Source organism: Monocercomonoides exilis (genome assembly GCF_001643675.1).
Source record: "Monocercomonoides exilis strain PA203 chromosome Unknown scaffold25-1336746, whole genome shotgun sequence".
In the NCBI taxonomy this organism is placed as follows: Eukaryota; Preaxostyla; order Oxymonadida; family Polymastigidae; genus Monocercomonoides; species Monocercomonoides exilis.
The window spans coordinates 976,819-993,312 of NW_027150570.1; the positions used below are offsets into that span (position 1 = coordinate 976,819).

At 35.3% G+C, this 16,494-nt stretch overlaps 3 protein-coding genes across 3 annotated transcripts; 1 reads left to right on the forward strand and 2 right to left on the reverse strand.

The window, feature by feature from the left end:
• Positions 1-199: 199 nt before the first annotated feature.
• MONOS_8259 (uncharacterized protein) lies at positions 200-7,141 on the reverse strand (the record flags this gene model as incomplete). Its single annotated transcript, XM_067878653.1, has 2 exons — positions 200-7,057; positions 7,126-7,141. The coding sequence occupies 2 exons, from the start codon at positions 7,139-7,141 to the stop codon at positions 780-782; spliced, it is 6,294 nt and encodes a 2,097-aa protein (XP_067726680.1). The 3' UTR covers positions 200-779.
• Positions 7,142-11,388: 4,247 nt separating this feature from the next.
• MONOS_8260 (uncharacterized protein) lies at positions 11,389-13,391 on the forward strand. The gene is made up of 4 exons (XM_067878655.1): positions 11,389-11,666; positions 11,739-12,122; positions 12,227-12,442; positions 12,669-13,391. Exons 1-4 carry the CDS (start codon positions 11,429-11,431, stop codon positions 13,004-13,006), a joined length of 1,176 nt encoding a protein of 391 aa, XP_067726681.1. The 5' UTR covers positions 11,389-11,428; the 3' UTR covers positions 13,007-13,391.
• On the reverse strand, positions 13,290-15,958 carry MONOS_8261 (putative phospholipase B-like protein). Its single transcript, XM_067878656.1, has one exon. The coding sequence runs from the start codon at positions 15,899-15,901 to the stop codon at positions 14,114-14,116; it is 1,788 nt and encodes a 595-aa protein (XP_067726682.1). The 5' UTR covers positions 15,902-15,958; the 3' UTR covers positions 13,290-14,113.
• Positions 15,959-16,494: the final 536 nt, after the last annotated feature.

Here is a 16,494-nt window from a genome sequence, read left to right on the forward strand (position 1 = left end):
ATTTACAAATATTATTGTCCGCATAAGTGCAATCTTGCCCAATTATATGCAACTGCGCATTAATATGACGATATCATTACTGTATTTATGTTGTGATTATAACGCAATTTCCGTAGAAATTAGGAAAACGAAAACTATAAAAACAACAGTAATTATAACAATAAAAGAGGAAAGAGGAAATACATATTTCAATTATCAAAAATGAAGATCAAATTAACAGAATGTGTGAATGAATGGCTGAAATTTGTAAAAAATTGCTCCATCCAAAAACGAAGAAGAAAAGCTGAATAAGCACAGATAAATAATGAAGAGCAAAATAAGCAGAAACCGAACAAAATATAACAAATTAATCATTAAAGCTAATATACAAAAATGTAATTGTCGATGCCTCCAACCTCATGCACATTGAATACCCATTTGTGTTTGGCTTTCGTGCCATTCTTTGTCCAAGAAGGACGAGGGTGATGTTATGCGAATTGGCAAGGCCTGGCTCAGACAATCGATAATTGGTTGCTGGAGGGTTTCAGTGAAAGCCCTTGGTTGTCACAAGTCTGAGCAAGAATGCAGAAGCACATGGCAGTGCGACTCTGTCGTTGAGAATCGCCTGTTCTGCGAAAATGAGGCCAAGAAGAGTAAAATATGTGTGTTGTGCAAACAAATAAGCAAACTTTAGGGGGAAAAAACAAACACAAAACAAACATCACTGGCGATGATCACCAGCGCAATAGCATTACTCTTCTTTCAAATACACATTCTTTTTTCTCATTTCTTTTTCATTCTCAGTTTTTGGTGTTGACCGTTGGCTGGGCTTCGTTGGCAGTGCTGCTGGCTGAGAAGGCCAAGGATGTTGTGCCTTGCCTGTGCCCGCCGGTCGAGTCTTCGAGGTCGGCTGCGTCTGTGAGGGTGAGGACAGCTGCGCCAGGCGGGAAGCGCCCGATGAACTCTCTTTTGAGCTGGACAAGGGAGGGGCGTGCACCAGGCGACTGGGACACACAGCTCTTCACCAGAACAAAGAAGGAGGAGCACTGCACTGCCTCGAGTGCTGGCCGCTCTCCGTTCGCAATCTTCTGTCCGGCCACCTCTGCCTCATACTCCCCAAACGGGATCTGCAGCGTCAGGCACTCCCACAGCATCATCCCAATTGAGAATGAAACTGACTCCTTTGTCGCTCCCATCTTCTTGTTGATCAGCAGCTCAGGCGCCTTCCATCTCAAGCACTCTTTCCTGAAGTCATCCTCATCCTCAAACGCTGATGAAGGCAGAGAGTCACTTTCATTATCATCACTGGCAGAAGTCACAACTGTTGATGAAGAAACGGATGAAGAATCTGAATCATCATCAGACAATAAGTCAGAGTGCATCACGATGCAGATGACCATGTGTTCGGAAAACAGCACAATGTGAGGGCTGAGATTGGAAAGAGATTGAAGAGGATTTTCCATTTCTTCAAACGAGTGAAGTGCCCCATTCGCCACCCAAAACAGGATCTGGGCAGCTGTTTGCTCTCTTTGTTGAAGGCTCCCAATTGCCATCTCCTTCTTCTCATTTCTTCCATGCAACAGCATGAACAATGAATCCCTCAAATCCACAATCAGCTTCTCATGAGGAGAAGAGCAGGCCATTGCATCCACCAGATTCGACATGGACGAGGTGGTTGGACACAGATCCTCCCCTCGAACAAATGTTGAATCTGAGTCTGTTGTTGAAGTGGATGAAATGGATGGAGAAGGAGATCTCTTTCTTGTCTCTTCTTCTTCATCCTTCTCCAATGCCCATTCAGGAATCTTGTCCGAGTCTCTTCCCAGAATGTATTCAGTTGATCCACTCTCAGACAGAAGATGCTCTGATGACTCAGAATGTCCCAAGCTTTTCTCATACACCCTCTTCTTGATCCCCTCTTCGTTCTTCTTCTCTGCATCTCTCTCAGCTCTCCTCCACTGCTCCTCAGGTGACATTTCCATCGTCACCATCTCAAATGCCTTCGGATCTTTTCTGATATTATCATTCACAATCTCTCTCAGATCTTCAGCTTCATTCTTCACTTTTCTCCAACGAACAGTAGAAATCACAGCAATCATCAAAACAACAAAAAGAACAATTGCCATAACAATTACAACCAGAATCCACCACAACTTCTTCTCATTTCCGCCTTCAACGATCCTTTCATCTCCTTTTTGTTCCGGCTCACTTCTATTCTTCAGAATGAATGACTGGGTTGATGAGGGAGAATCGGCATTCCCAAACAGAAGACATACACTCACCTCTTCTGATTCTTCTTCTGCTTCTGCTTCGGGCTCAATCTCTGAGGATAAAATGGCACACCATGCCTCGTGCTCATCCACAAACCCATCATCCCCAAACTCATGCCTCTCAATGTGCTGCTCAGAGCGGAGTGAGCGCACCAGCTGGCAGGAGAGGTTGCAGGGGAGCAGGAGCTCACCCACAAACCTGAGCTCGGCCTGCGTGCCTTTCACTTCCATCTGCACCTCTCGCAGCTCAGGGACAAACAAAGCAGATGGCCGATCTGAGGCCAAACCCTTCAGAGTGCACCCCTCATTCAGAATCCACAGCGATGAATTGTCTTTCCACCCGTCGCCTCCCTTCAGACTCACCACATCCACCACAGCAGAGCTTGTGCAGACAACATTTCTTCGAGCTGATGGATATTGCGGAAGGGAAGGCGTGTTGTTCACAAACATCCCCATGGTGATGTCAACATTCCCACGATCAATTGTTATACCCCCTTCTGCACAGTTTGTGATAATTGTGTCCTTCAAATGGCTAGTGCTGTTGAAAAGATAAATCAACGATCCATTCCAATGGCATGCATCTTCAAAGGCTGGATTATTGGAAATATTTGCATCATTTTGATATCCTTCAAAAAACGACGATTCGATGGAAACATTATTGGACATATCAATAATCTGTGTATTTGTGGAAGATGATGTCTGATTAGCAAATGAGCAGTTTGAGATTCGACAGAGAGTTGGAATGGGAGAAGATGATGACAGCAAGCATGCACCTGATGTCATTCGTTTGATCCCAGAGACATTCGAGTGAATTATCATAATAGAACTTTCAAGATTCTCCTCGTTCATTTTCGAAATGCTTTGCTCTTTTATTGAAATTAGAGAACTGTTTTTAACAGTGATATCTGAAGTGTTTATTTCTTTAATGATGAGATTTGAGCCTTCACAAGCATCGATCAGTGAGCTTCCTAATGTCAATTCGTCAAACCCAACGGATTGCAGCTGAGCAATACAAGAACTCCTCGGCTCAAACAACGGCCTTGAAGTGATCATGTGTTTCACACTTGTTCTGCTCATATCAAATGATCCTGATGCAATTGTGAACAACGATTGATTGATGCAAATTCTCTGATCAGCACTAGAGAATAAACAGGATACAACAACCAATGATCCATTCATTTGGATGAATATGCTTTTGCACGTTGCGACAAATCCATATTGAAATAAAAATGAAACATATTCAAATTTCACAGTCCCAACACTTTCCAAAATACACACTGATCTTTGTGATTCTGAAATCTCCGTTCTCAGATGCACAACAGCATGCGTTGAAGGATTCAGACTCTTTATTGTCACACTGTTTGCAGTGCAAGTTTGTAATATGTCACATTCTCTGTCTATCAGAAGCTGACTGTATATTGAAGACACAATATGAGTCAATCCATAACTCAAGGATTTGCATGGTGTTGTTGAGTTCCCACATGGCTTCACATCATTCCCCTCATCATTCACTCCACACACAAAAATCAGCTCGCTGCGGTACACAACAATAAGAGGAATGAGATCCACATCTTCAATTGGAAGTGTTTCATCCACACCCCAGATCGCATTAAACCTGTCATACGGTGGCTCACGAAAGTCTAAATCAAATTGTTCTTCGCTGATTTGTTTGGAAATCGAAAAGCACTTCACAAACACGTCTCTTCCCATCAACGCCTTGTTATTTGATAACGTTATGTTTTTGAAATGGAATGAAATCATCTTGTTTTCCTTCGAAAGGCAATTCAAAAACACTCCACCTCCTTTTCCTGCAATGGCAGAGCAAGAAGAAATCTTTGTATCGTTTATCTCAAATCTTCCTCCCTCCTCCATCTTCACATGCAACGCTCCTCCGTAATCACTAGTATCAGCTGCGCACACAATTAATGATGAATTTGATAGCATAGTATTTGCATCATTGACCATTGTTGTTATCAAAATACAGGCGCTATTGACGCTTTGAGTTACACTACCAAATAAACAATGTTCAATGGTCAATGTCCCACCAGCTGAATCCGAAGACTGATGAAATTCAATAAAAGGCTTTGATATTTGAAGATTTTCAAATGAGCATGAATAAAGATTTAAATCTCCATTTTTGACTGACAAAAGAATGAAAGACAATAGTTCCTCGCTTTGGAGATTGAATGAACATTCAGAAATGCTCAAGCATGATTCACTGTCCATTGTTTCCATAAGAGCTTTCTGCAAATTGGTGAAAATTGGCGGCAATGAAAAGTTGATTGATGAAAATGATACAAGGCTTGCATATATTGCAACTCCAACAGAATTAGCCAATGTCTCATTCACAACCACTCTTGATGATGAGTTTTCCTGCTCTGATTTAACAGTGACATTGTCCATCGACACTTCTTCAAGAAGTGAGCTTCCCCCTGATATGAGAATATTTTTTGATCCCTCACCCTGTGTTCTGTTCAATCCAAAGTTCAACGAACTACAAGGAAAGTTTGGCTTTCCACAGGCGATGCTATTAATTCCTCTTTCCCCATCAACGTGAATTGTTTCATTGAAATATCCAGTGACGAAAATAAAAAGATCTTCAGTATTGGAAAAATGAGTCCTATCAAAACCCATCAGTGAATTCATTCGTTCGGAATGTTCAATATCCATGGCAAAGCTGAATGAAGTTGAATTGACTAAATCTGTGAGATCGCTGCAAACAATGAACATGTCTTTGCCAATCGCTGCCATGTTGTTGATAAAATGCAAATCCTCAAATTTTATCATATTCGCATTGTCCACACAGTTCAGAAAAAGGAACCCACCTCTTCCCGATGCATCACTTTCACATTCGCATCTGCTTGTTTCTGTTTTGTTTTCTGTGAGTGCACCTTTCTCTTGAATGGATATTCCCACAGCTCCTCCATCATTGCTATCTTTTGATGAAATAGTCATAAATGAGCACTGATTGATTAAAACTGGAGTATCGATTGTAGATGATAGAATACAAGCCATATTTGAACTGGAAGAGGTTATCCCTTCAAAGGAACAGGAACTCAATGTCAGTGATTGAGCTTCCTCATTTTCACTTGCATGATTGTTGTTTGTTCCTTCAGAAACAATTGAGATTAATGTGCAACTTGTGAGTTTCACCGAAGAAAAAGAAAACATTCCGAGATCAGCAAGTGCTTTATCAGATATTATCGCAGGACTTGAACCAAAAGCCATTTGAGACACTGTGCATTTCTCAACTTTAAGTGAACCTCCAAGAACAAGAAGAAGAGAAAATGTGATATCATCCTTAGTATTGTTTTCAAATGAGCAGTTCTTCAAAACAAGGTTCGAGTTTTCCTTGTCTGCGGAAGAAATTAGAGAAGATATTGAGACAGAAAAAATTGAAGGAATGTTGAAGCAGATTCTGTTAAACTCCAAATTATTCTCATTCAACAGCATCACATCTGAACTTCCTGTCTCCACAATGGACTGAAATTCCAATTTCGCTGTTTCTTCGTCCTGTTTCGAGCGTATCATCAAACAAGACAAAATAAACTGGTCTTGGACGATAGTCGATCCATCAATCCTCAATTCCTTTTTTTCGTTTGTGGAATCAATTGCCAAGTTTTTGTATCCTCTCCAGAACGAATTGCAGGGAAATGCATCATCTCCACACCCCGAATAATCCTTTCCAGACTGACTTATTTCGATTTCTAATGATTGCCTTCGCAAGAAAAAATAGGACAGATTCACTGGAGCATCTAGAAACACTGTGCTGTCAATCCCAAAGAAATCCAATTTGTCTCCATCGTCGTTTTTAATATTCACAATCCGACTTGTTGTCACTGATCCATTCAAGTCAACACATTGAATAAACATATCTTTTCCCCATTTTGCATCATTCCCTGACACATTCACTGAATCCAATTGAAAATTACTTGTCGAATTTTTACACAGAACCAAATATATTCCCCCACCATTTTCATTTGTTGTTCTCACCTTGCATTGCTTTAAAGACACGTTTTTTACGATAAATTCTATGTCATCCACCAATATCACTTCCATAGCACCCCCATTCCCGGACTGCCGAGTCATTGTTGAGATGCACGTATCATTCACAACAAGATTTCCACATTGCTTTGTGATGAATGCATTCAAAGACTGACAGCCCTCAATATGGCACAAGTCAAGAGTCACTTTGCCTTTCTCTGAACTTATAAAAGGCTTTGAAAAGAACTGTTCTGCAGATGAAGTTTCGCAAGTTATTTGGCAAGAAGAAAGAACAAGAATCCCAGAACTTTCGCTCATCAGAAACAATGATGAACTTCTGCAGCATTCATTCGAACCATCGTGAATAAACTTCATTTCCGATGCTTGAAGTCTTCCAGAACTTATTCTGAAAAGTGCTTCTTCTCCACTTTTCATCTCTGACTTTATGCTTGTCATCGATGTTCCAGATCCGCTTCCAATAACATTTGAAGATCCAATATCAATTTGGCCTGAAGGAAATAATCCTTCTTTTATCTCAAAACTCATCGATTCTAATTTGGCTCTTTCTGTTCCTTTTTTCATTGTCAGACAATTGAATTCGTCAAAGTCACTTCGCCCACAATTATCCCAATCGTAACCATTTGCTGCAATTATAATCTTATTGTTATTGTTTGGTGGATCAATAACATAATGCAAGGTCTCTTCGGCAGATGCCCAGGCGAATTTAGTTCTTGGTTGAGCACTTATTGAAAGGACATTTGTAGTCACCAAATTCAATTTCCCTTTCCAACTAATATCTGCTTGAATGTCATTTCCGTCACCAGCTGTGTTATTCACAAAAATGCAATCAGTTAATGTTGCAATAATATTAAAAACTTGACTATGGTCAAACTTAATTGCTCCTCCATACGTTTCTGCTCTGTTTGAATGAAACACACACGATGCTATTGAAAAATCATGCTCCATTGTTAGACAATTTATTGCACCAGCAAATCTTTTCAAAACTTTGTTTAAAAAGAAATTGCACTCTTTGAGAACGCATGATGATTGCTTGTAAATTTCAACAGCTCCTACACAATCTTCTGAAGAACACTGTGAAAAATTACAAAAAGATAGTTCTAGCGGTCCAACGCCTCTTATGTCAAATGCACCAGATGCATATTTAACGGAACATTTTCGAAAAACGCAGCTCATGCATGTCCACTTTCCAGATCCTTCATTTCTGATTGCAGCTGCTCTGGAATCAGAGTGTGAAAGAGAACAATTTTCAAATAAACACCTTTCAGTCGCGAGGGATGCATCTCCAGTTAGATAAATTGCTCCCCCGTTCAGTATTTCTGCGCTTTGAAACGAAAAAGTTGTGTCAGTGAATTTCTTTGATCCTGTACTGAATTCAGTTCTTGTTGTAACTGCCTCACAGCTCAAAAATGACGAATTGCAACAGATAAATGCACTTGTGGCTCCGTCAACAATACACCCCAAATATGGATTCTGAACAGAAATACAATTCACAGAATCCAATTCACAACTCTTATCTGGATTCAAATAAGAAAAAGATGGGCAAGATTTCACATTGACTTTTTTCTGAGAAACATTTAAAAAGGAGCATTCGCTGATTGTGACGGAAGACAAGGGTAACAGTTGAACAAATGGTGTTGGTCCTTGAACAAAAGATGAGAATTCTGAATTGTGAACTTCTGCATCAACTTCATCAATCCGGTCTATGCTTTTGGATGGACCTTTAACAAGGCTTGTCATTGTCTTCACATTCTTTGAAAAGTGAAGCGAAATATTCCAAAACGAAATCGAACCGCATTCCCACCAAAACAAACCATCCTTTTCGTTTCCTGTAAACTTCAGCAAGCATGAACATATTTGAAGCGAAGAGTTGGACTTTAAAGAAATCAAATAGCTGCCCTCTTTCTGCTGAAGAACAAGTTGTCGAATGCAAATTGAAGTATTACAAGTGTTAATTTCAGATTGAATCTTCGTAAAAAATTCATTTTTCATCTCGTAATTAAGAAAAATGGAAAATGAATGCTTTTGAGGAGAAAAATTCATATTATCTATGCGTCTCTGCAAAACATCAAAAGAAAGGATTTTGTTTGACGAATGATGGAAAATCTTCTCATCTGAATAAAAATCAAAATTGTTTCCTTCTGACATAAATTCGGATATTGCAGAGAGAAATAACAAAAAAACTCCATATAGAATCATTTGAAAATAGTCAATGGAAAACAAAAAAAGGGAAAGCCCAAAAGTTAAAAAAATGATAATTTGTTTAACCATCTCAATAATGAACATATCGTTCAATCAAAACAAGTTCACAAACCTTGCAAAAAATTGATAAATGCAATTATGAAAACCCCAAATAGATTGCTTATGCATATTCATCAAGCAGCTTAAATAAATCGGCTGAACAATTCATTAATGAATTTTTTATGATTTGTATTATTGTCGGAAAACCTCAAAAATTTTTTAAATATCAAAGAATAAAAATGATAAAGTTAAATGAAATGATAATAAATGAAATAAAAATCAATAAATATTTCGCTGACATGTAAAAAAACTTTCATTCTATCTGGAGAATAATCCAAACTTCTTATCTGCTTCAATATGTACTGATTGAATCTCTTACACCAAAAATTATTCAAGATCGAAAAACTTTAATTCAAAATCGAAAATGTTTAATTTAACATCGAAAAAGAAGATAATTTGTTCGAAATTTCAATTCAAGTCAAAACAAAGGGAAAAAATTTGATACAAATGCAAATCATAACAAATGTTTATTTATTGGTAATGTTTATCTTTCGTTTTAAACGACTGTTTTCTATTATAAAGACTGATATCCATTGAACATTTTCTCATTTTGAAGATTGAAAATATTTTATTTTTTCAGCATCAATGCAACTGATGAAATCGAAAACATTTCGTTTCAAAAAAATGAGATAAATTTCTGCCTTTTTGTGCACAAAACAAGATCATGAACTATCCTATCTCTTTTATTTATTTCTTTTATTCCTTATTATCTCCTGAACACATGTGAAGAGTTTAATAATAATTCAGTTTTATCCTATTTACACATTTTCACACAATCAAACGCAAAAAAACATCAAAAAATAATTTTCAAATTGAAATTGACAAATTTCTCAGATCAATAACTGAAAGAAAAGAAACAGACATGAGTTTGAATTTAGAAATTATTTTCAAATTTTTTGTTGATATAGAATTTTCGATGTTGAATTAAATATTTTCGATTTTGAATAATTTTTGGTGTATGCAACGAAATTGTCAATTCATGTCTTCTCCGTTTCACTGCTTTTTTCAAACAGCTGAGGAATGATGATCGCTTTGTGCTAATGGAAAAATAATTATCAAAATTGCTTTCAGTGGAATTAATTCATCTTTGAAATCTTTGAACTTATTGTTGTTGAAGAATTCATTCTGTATTTTAACGTTATTTTCTATTCTTCGTAATCTATTTACCAATTATTTTTTTAATTTGATTGAATCAGTGAAACGTGTTTGTGATCATTGAAAATCCAATCAGCTTCAAATGATCCATTTTATTGAACAAAGCCTATGCATTCCAATTAAGAAGGAGTTTCAATTTTGATTTCTTCCTTTTTCCTCTTCTTTTGAAAAAGAGGGAAAGAGTCTTTTCTGTTCTCTTATTCGAATTACATAATGAGTAGTATTTTTAACATTTCATCAGTTTTGCATTTTGACTTTCAATTTCTGAGGAACATGAAAAAAGATAGAAAAGTAAAGAAAAGAAAGAAAAAGAAAACCAGTTCCCCAAAAGAATGAACATTTTTTAATCATTCCATTTTTATCAGGCTTTTCTCTATTTCTCATTTTTTTTGTAACAAATAATTCCTCATATTTTTATTTCTTTCAAATTCTTCCTCAATCACAAATTTACCAAAAATTATTCGAACAATCAAAATTTTCAAATTTCCTCCAACAACTCAAAAGACCAAAATCAATCGTTTTGCTCATGCATTCACTTTTGTTGACAAACTATTTTCGGTGTTTTCATCCACAATTCATTTTCTTATCTCAACTTATACACCAAAAATTATTCAAAGTCGAAAAACTTTCAGTCAAAGTCGAAAGTTCGAAATTTTTCAAATTTTCAAAAAATTGACAAAAATCAATAAAAGTCAAAAAGACATTTTTTTGCTGAAATATCAATGATATTTGTAATTATAATGATTTTTCATCATATTAACGATTATTTTTTTTGCTTTCTTTTGACCAATCACAAATTTTAAATTATGAGATAAATTCGGACATAATTTTATTTCATTTCAATTAAAAGCACTCTTCTTCACAAAAAATTTTCTATAGAAAATTTTTATTTTTTTTCCTATTTTATGTGGAATGAAGATTACATTATTGACTCTCAAATTTAATGTTTTTTTCATCACAAACAACTCATTTCTTATTGAAAGAAACAAATGCTTGAAGTTTTGTTACGAATTAATTTTTGTGTTTATTATTGGTAGTGAATGCATTGCAGTTTTCTGCAAATTTTGTTGATTTCAAACAAAAATATTCACAAAACCAAAAGAACTATATTTTTTTTCAATTGAATTTTCCCTTTGAAACGTTTATATTTTAGTTAAAATTTAGATTTTGGTTGAATCATTTTCGACTTTGAATGAAAGTTTTCCGACTTTGAATTATTTTTGGTGTAAATGTTGCAGAAAATAAATCTTTTCCAAGATTTGTTTGATATGACTAATGAAATGTTTCATAAATGAATAATTCGTCTGAAATGAATTTCAATTTGTTTTTTTCTGAAAATCATATGAATTCATTCAATCGCACGTTTTTTTATTTTTTATTTTTTATTTTTTTTAATTTTCATAAAAACAATAATCATAACAAAAAGCATTTTTTTTGACATGACGATCTTCCACAAATAAAATTTCTCTTTATAATTTTCTTTTTCCTTTTTTTCCTTGTTTTTAAAACAATAACAGTTTAATGGAAAAATGTTAAAGATAAAAAAATCATTTTTATTTATTTCAAACATATTTATAAAATCTTTTATATGCAAAGTTGTGCATAATATATTTTGATCCTGATTATACAAAGAACGAATTGAACGATGATCACAAAAATGACACAAATCGATCGATATGTAACATATATTTTAATTTTGTTTATTGCTTTTTCAGAGGTGAATGTCATCAGATAAATTGACTCCATTGCAGATATTGCATGGATTAGGAATTGAAAAACCTCCAGAGTCGACAATGCTTCAAAAACATATGATTTGCATTCTTCGTCGATCTGCAATCATTTTAACTTTTATTCACAAAAAAAGTGAAATAGAAGATTTCGAAAAAATTTTATCAGAACGTTTGGAGATTAGTAAAATAGAAGCACATCAGGCTATTGAATCAATGATTAAGCGTGGAAGTCTGTCTTTTTTCTTTTTGATTGGTGAAAATGTTTCTGAATATTTGTTTTTTTTTACTTGTTAAACATCAGCCACTCAGCCGAAAAAATCGATAGTACCACTACCTGATTGTTTGAAGCAAAAAGTTTGTCCAAAAGATGTACACAACAAAGAAATTGAATTGAAATCCGTTCGAAAAGACATTTATGAAAAGGATGAAAAGTTTCATAAAAAAGAATCAAAGGAAAAATCAAAGGAAAAGAAAACGGAAACGAATTCTGACACAGAAACTTCCAGCGATGATTCAACAGACACTGATTCCGAGTCTTCTTCAAATGATGAATCATCCGATTCTGATGACTCTTCTGATAGTAAATCAAGTTCTGAAGGAAAATCAGATTCAGAAGATGAAAGCGAATCTTCTTCTAGTTCATCGGAGTCAGTTAAGAAAGCAAAGAAAAAGAAACTTCGAGGAAGTGTGCAACTGAATGAGATTTTTTAAAAAACACATTTTTTTAAATTAATTATTTTTGTTTTTGTTTTTTGTTTTTGGAATCTGTTTATTGCTATTATTATTTAGAAGTAGAAACTGTTTGGGCCCCACCATGCTATTCTTATGCGACTGTTAACAAAACTGTTGCAACATGGCCAGATACACTTGGATGCATGGTACTGACAAAAAAAGTCATAAAGAAAGGAATCTGGCACATAGAGCTTGAAATGAAGAATGTTGTATCTGATGGCTGGACTCCGACCGTTGGGATTTGTAGGTCTCCATGGCCTTTAGCAACAACTGGTGTGATTTACCTTCAGAAAATTTGATGACTGACTATTTAGAAATTATTGTTTTTTTTTTTTTTTATTTTTTCGTTTTCTGTGCAATTTTTCTTAATCGCAACGAAATATCTCGTTTTTTTTTAACTTAATATTTTTGCTCTCGCATATTTCATTCGCTCTATTTCTCATTTGTTCGTAAATAAAAAATATGTTTTCCTTTTTGCATATGCTCTCAAATGCCAAAGATGAATGCTTTGGATACGATCCTGACTCCTGTTCTTATTTTTCAACAGGATATTTATATTTGCGAGGCGCAACAACTCCAGGAAACGTTAGCTGGTCTCAGTCTCAGCAGATTGGAATGGAAGTGGATATGAAGAAAGGGAAGAAAGGCACTCGAAGACTGATTTTCTTTGTTGATGGCAAGAGGCAGAAAGCATTCTTTACGAATATACCACAGTGCATACAGTTTGGAGTTGGAATAGGAGATACAGGCGCCACATGCAAAATTGTGATGATGAAGCAAATGAAGAAATCAATGTATAAGAAGTCTAAAGACGATATTAATGTTCCTTATAGCTAAATTCAATACTCAATAGCTAATGAGTTGTAGTAAAGAGGTTAATTTGAATATTTCTTCAACGTGAAAATGCTATTAAGTTTTGTGACAATTGTAACAATCTCTGTAATAATTTTTTAAACATGTTTTGTTGATTTCTTCTTGCTCATGTGGATGAATTGAGCAATGTTACTTGTGAGGCATTGAGTGAAGAGGGCGCCTGTTTAATGAAATCCAATTATCTTTTTGGATGCATCCATCCATTTCAAATTGGAGTTTATCATTGTGATTTTTTTTATAAAGCAGTTTTTTTTTTCTCAAATATGTTTTTGTTTCCTCTTTTAAATGCTGCAAGCAGCTTCATACATAACTCTCATGAACAAACAAAAGCCAATAAAACAATCATTCAGCTCAGAGAGTGTTGAAAATGATTCTTTAATTAAAAATTACAAAAGAAGTCATCGTGCAAATGAACAAAGTAATGACCTCAAAAAGACAAGAGAAAGAGAGTTTGCTCTCTATCAAAAAAGTGAAAGGGGGAAAAAATGATGAGGAAACAGGTTATATCAACGAGCGAAAAAATAGAAAGAAAGAAATAATAAGAAAAAAACAGAGAATTGGAAGAGTTAGGAAATGAGAAAATATATATATATATATGTTTCTACCAATTCAATCAAGATTTATCAAAGATAAAACGAGTTAAATGATTTATGTGACGTGAAAATAAAAAAAAAAAAATAGAAATTGAAAGAATACATAAGAAAATAACAATCTAAAAAATAGAAAATAAAAATTTCGCACATGATACAATAAAAATAAGACCTTTCGCCTTCAAAGCAAAAACAACATAGAAGTCGCATTGCATAAAACAAGCTGGCTGAGAAAAGCAATCCGAGAGCCAACTGGATTATAAAATGTTCATTCTTCTTGTTAAATTTTTGCCTTTTAGGAGACAAAATCATGAAAAACTCTCTTTGAATGCATTGAATGAAATAAATCTTTCAATCTAACTTTATTGAAATCGACGTTCCCTTTCTATTCTTCGATTAGTTGAGCATCTTCTTTCTCTTCCTTCCTTTTTTTCCTCCATTCTCTTTGAATCAGAGAATTGCGTTCAAAATATAGCACTGGTTAATTGATAGAGGAATAATTCTTCCTTCTTCTGCGCATAACCATGCATATCACAAGGACCGAAACAACAACAGCAGCAACGAATGTCACGGAGCAAACAACGCAAACAATCAAAACTGTGTAGTTCTTTTTTTCTTTCCCGGGTGCTTCTTTGTTAGCTGGAAATGACATGTGAATCCAGTCCCAGTTCATGGAAGTCGGAACGCCTTCGTGCAAAAATGGCACTTCTTTCTCCAAAGCTTCAATGTCAAGAGGTGGCAGTCCGTGGCTCCTTGTCGGTCCAGCCACACTCACAAACTGCAGTTCCTTTATCATCTCAGAAGTTGTTATCTTTGCATCAAGTGCCCCCATTGCTTCTTTTTTCAAATTTTTACCATCTCTCAGATCATAACGAGATGCAATTGAAGCGGCGGGATCAGCTCCAAATTTCGGATGCTTTGATTCTTCATCATTTTGATAATTGTTATAGCGCATCACTTCCTCCATCGATTTAGCATCGGTTACTGTGTTTTGAATCTTTGCAAACACATTGTAGCGGCTGCAATTGTGCCCCAACGAAAACCATGCATCAGGGTTTTTTTCTACAAATTCTTTATATCCAAGTTTCTCAAAGACTTTGTCTGTAAATGGAACATTAAACATGGGGAAATAGCCTTTTTCATTTACAATATCAGTGATGTCCATCTGTTCAAAAGACAAAGGATATAGTTCAACCAGCATGACCGTTTTCGGTTGTAATTTGTCTTTATTTGGTTCAAATAAGTTGTAGTCTACAATGGCATACTGATCGTTGTATGTTCCTGTTGGATATTTTGTAACAGTGTTGATCCAATCCGTTCCATTGGTCGACATTATGTTTGCAATCATCACCCTCATCCACGATGGTAAGCCTTGATCTGTTATGTCGTCAAGAGCTTTATCATCAACAGCAGAAATAGTTGTTTCAGTTATGCCAAGGCCTTGACTCGTCACATAAAAATCATCCATAGAAACTAGAACACCAGGATAACTCGAAAATGAAACATTTACCAATTTCTGATCCGGCGTTACAAAGTGATATGTTTTTCGTACTCGGAGAAGTGCTCCATAAGTATACCAAGTGTTGTGTCCAAGAAACAATTCATCACGCTTTTCGGTTAATTTAATTAAAGCGGAGCAACGGCCTTGTCGAAGAATTCGATCGGCTTTCTCATCGGGCGTTTCTCCTTCATGTTTGATATATTTTTGTATAACATCAATTAGATCACCTGTACACATAAGAAACCAAAGATCTGATTGTGTTCGTGATTCTTCATCATCCTTGTTGTAATTCCATCCATCAAGCAAGCCTAGGAATTGGCAGAAAAGCATTTCTACATGCTGAACATAAGGATCATTCGCCAATTCTTCGTTTTGAATAAGATCCTTAATATAATTGAGATTTCCTGCAATCCAATCATAAACTTCATCAGGTATATTTTGCTCAGGACTTTGTTTCTTCAGAAAATCCATAACATTATTATAATAAGCATCAATTCGGGACTGCATAATATATCCTTCCAGTTTCCCTGCCATTTTCATAACTTTTTGCGCATAAGAAGTTTGATTAATATAAATTTCGAGTTTGTCCCATCCTTCTGTTTCCAAAGAGGCTACGTATTTACAGGTAACTTGGGAAAATGGACGAACTCCCTCATAGATTTGATAAGCTTGGTTTTCATCCATTTCATCAATCACTCGCCCAGAAAACCATTTTGTCTCTGGTTCGGCCATAAGGTTCAAAGTTAAAGCAAGCAAAATTTTGAACATTGAAAGCTTGTAGCTGAAAAGAATTGATAGGATCGCAAACAGGAATTTTAACTTAGATAATGGGACATGGTTCGTTGATCTTCTTCTTCAATTATTAATTAAAGGTCCAGTTTCTTCTTAGAAAGTTTTTGTTAATAATGCTTAAAATTATTGATAACAAAACGTTTCAAGATGTTTAGAAACAAGTTTAAAAATAAAATCATGAACATTTGATTTGATTAATTTTTTTTTTGAAGCTTATGGACATACGAGATATTTTACCTAGAGAGTGAGCGATTTTAGGAAAATGAACAAATTGCGAACAAGTTGTGGTTATAACGGAAAAGTCTTATCCTTGGATATTATTCTCACGATAACTATTGAAACCAATTCATTATATGGAAGATTTTGTTGAATTGGATGAAGATCTTCTTTCGCAAGGCATATTGCAAATCGAAAAATCAACAATCAACTCCTCAGAAAGTTCAAATGAATCTTCATTTGAGGATGTTTCAGTTTTTAACAGACAATAAGTGCAACTCCAAATGAATAGAATTTGAAAAAACAGGAAAAGTTCCAAATCCACATTGCAATCGATTCAATATCTGATGAAG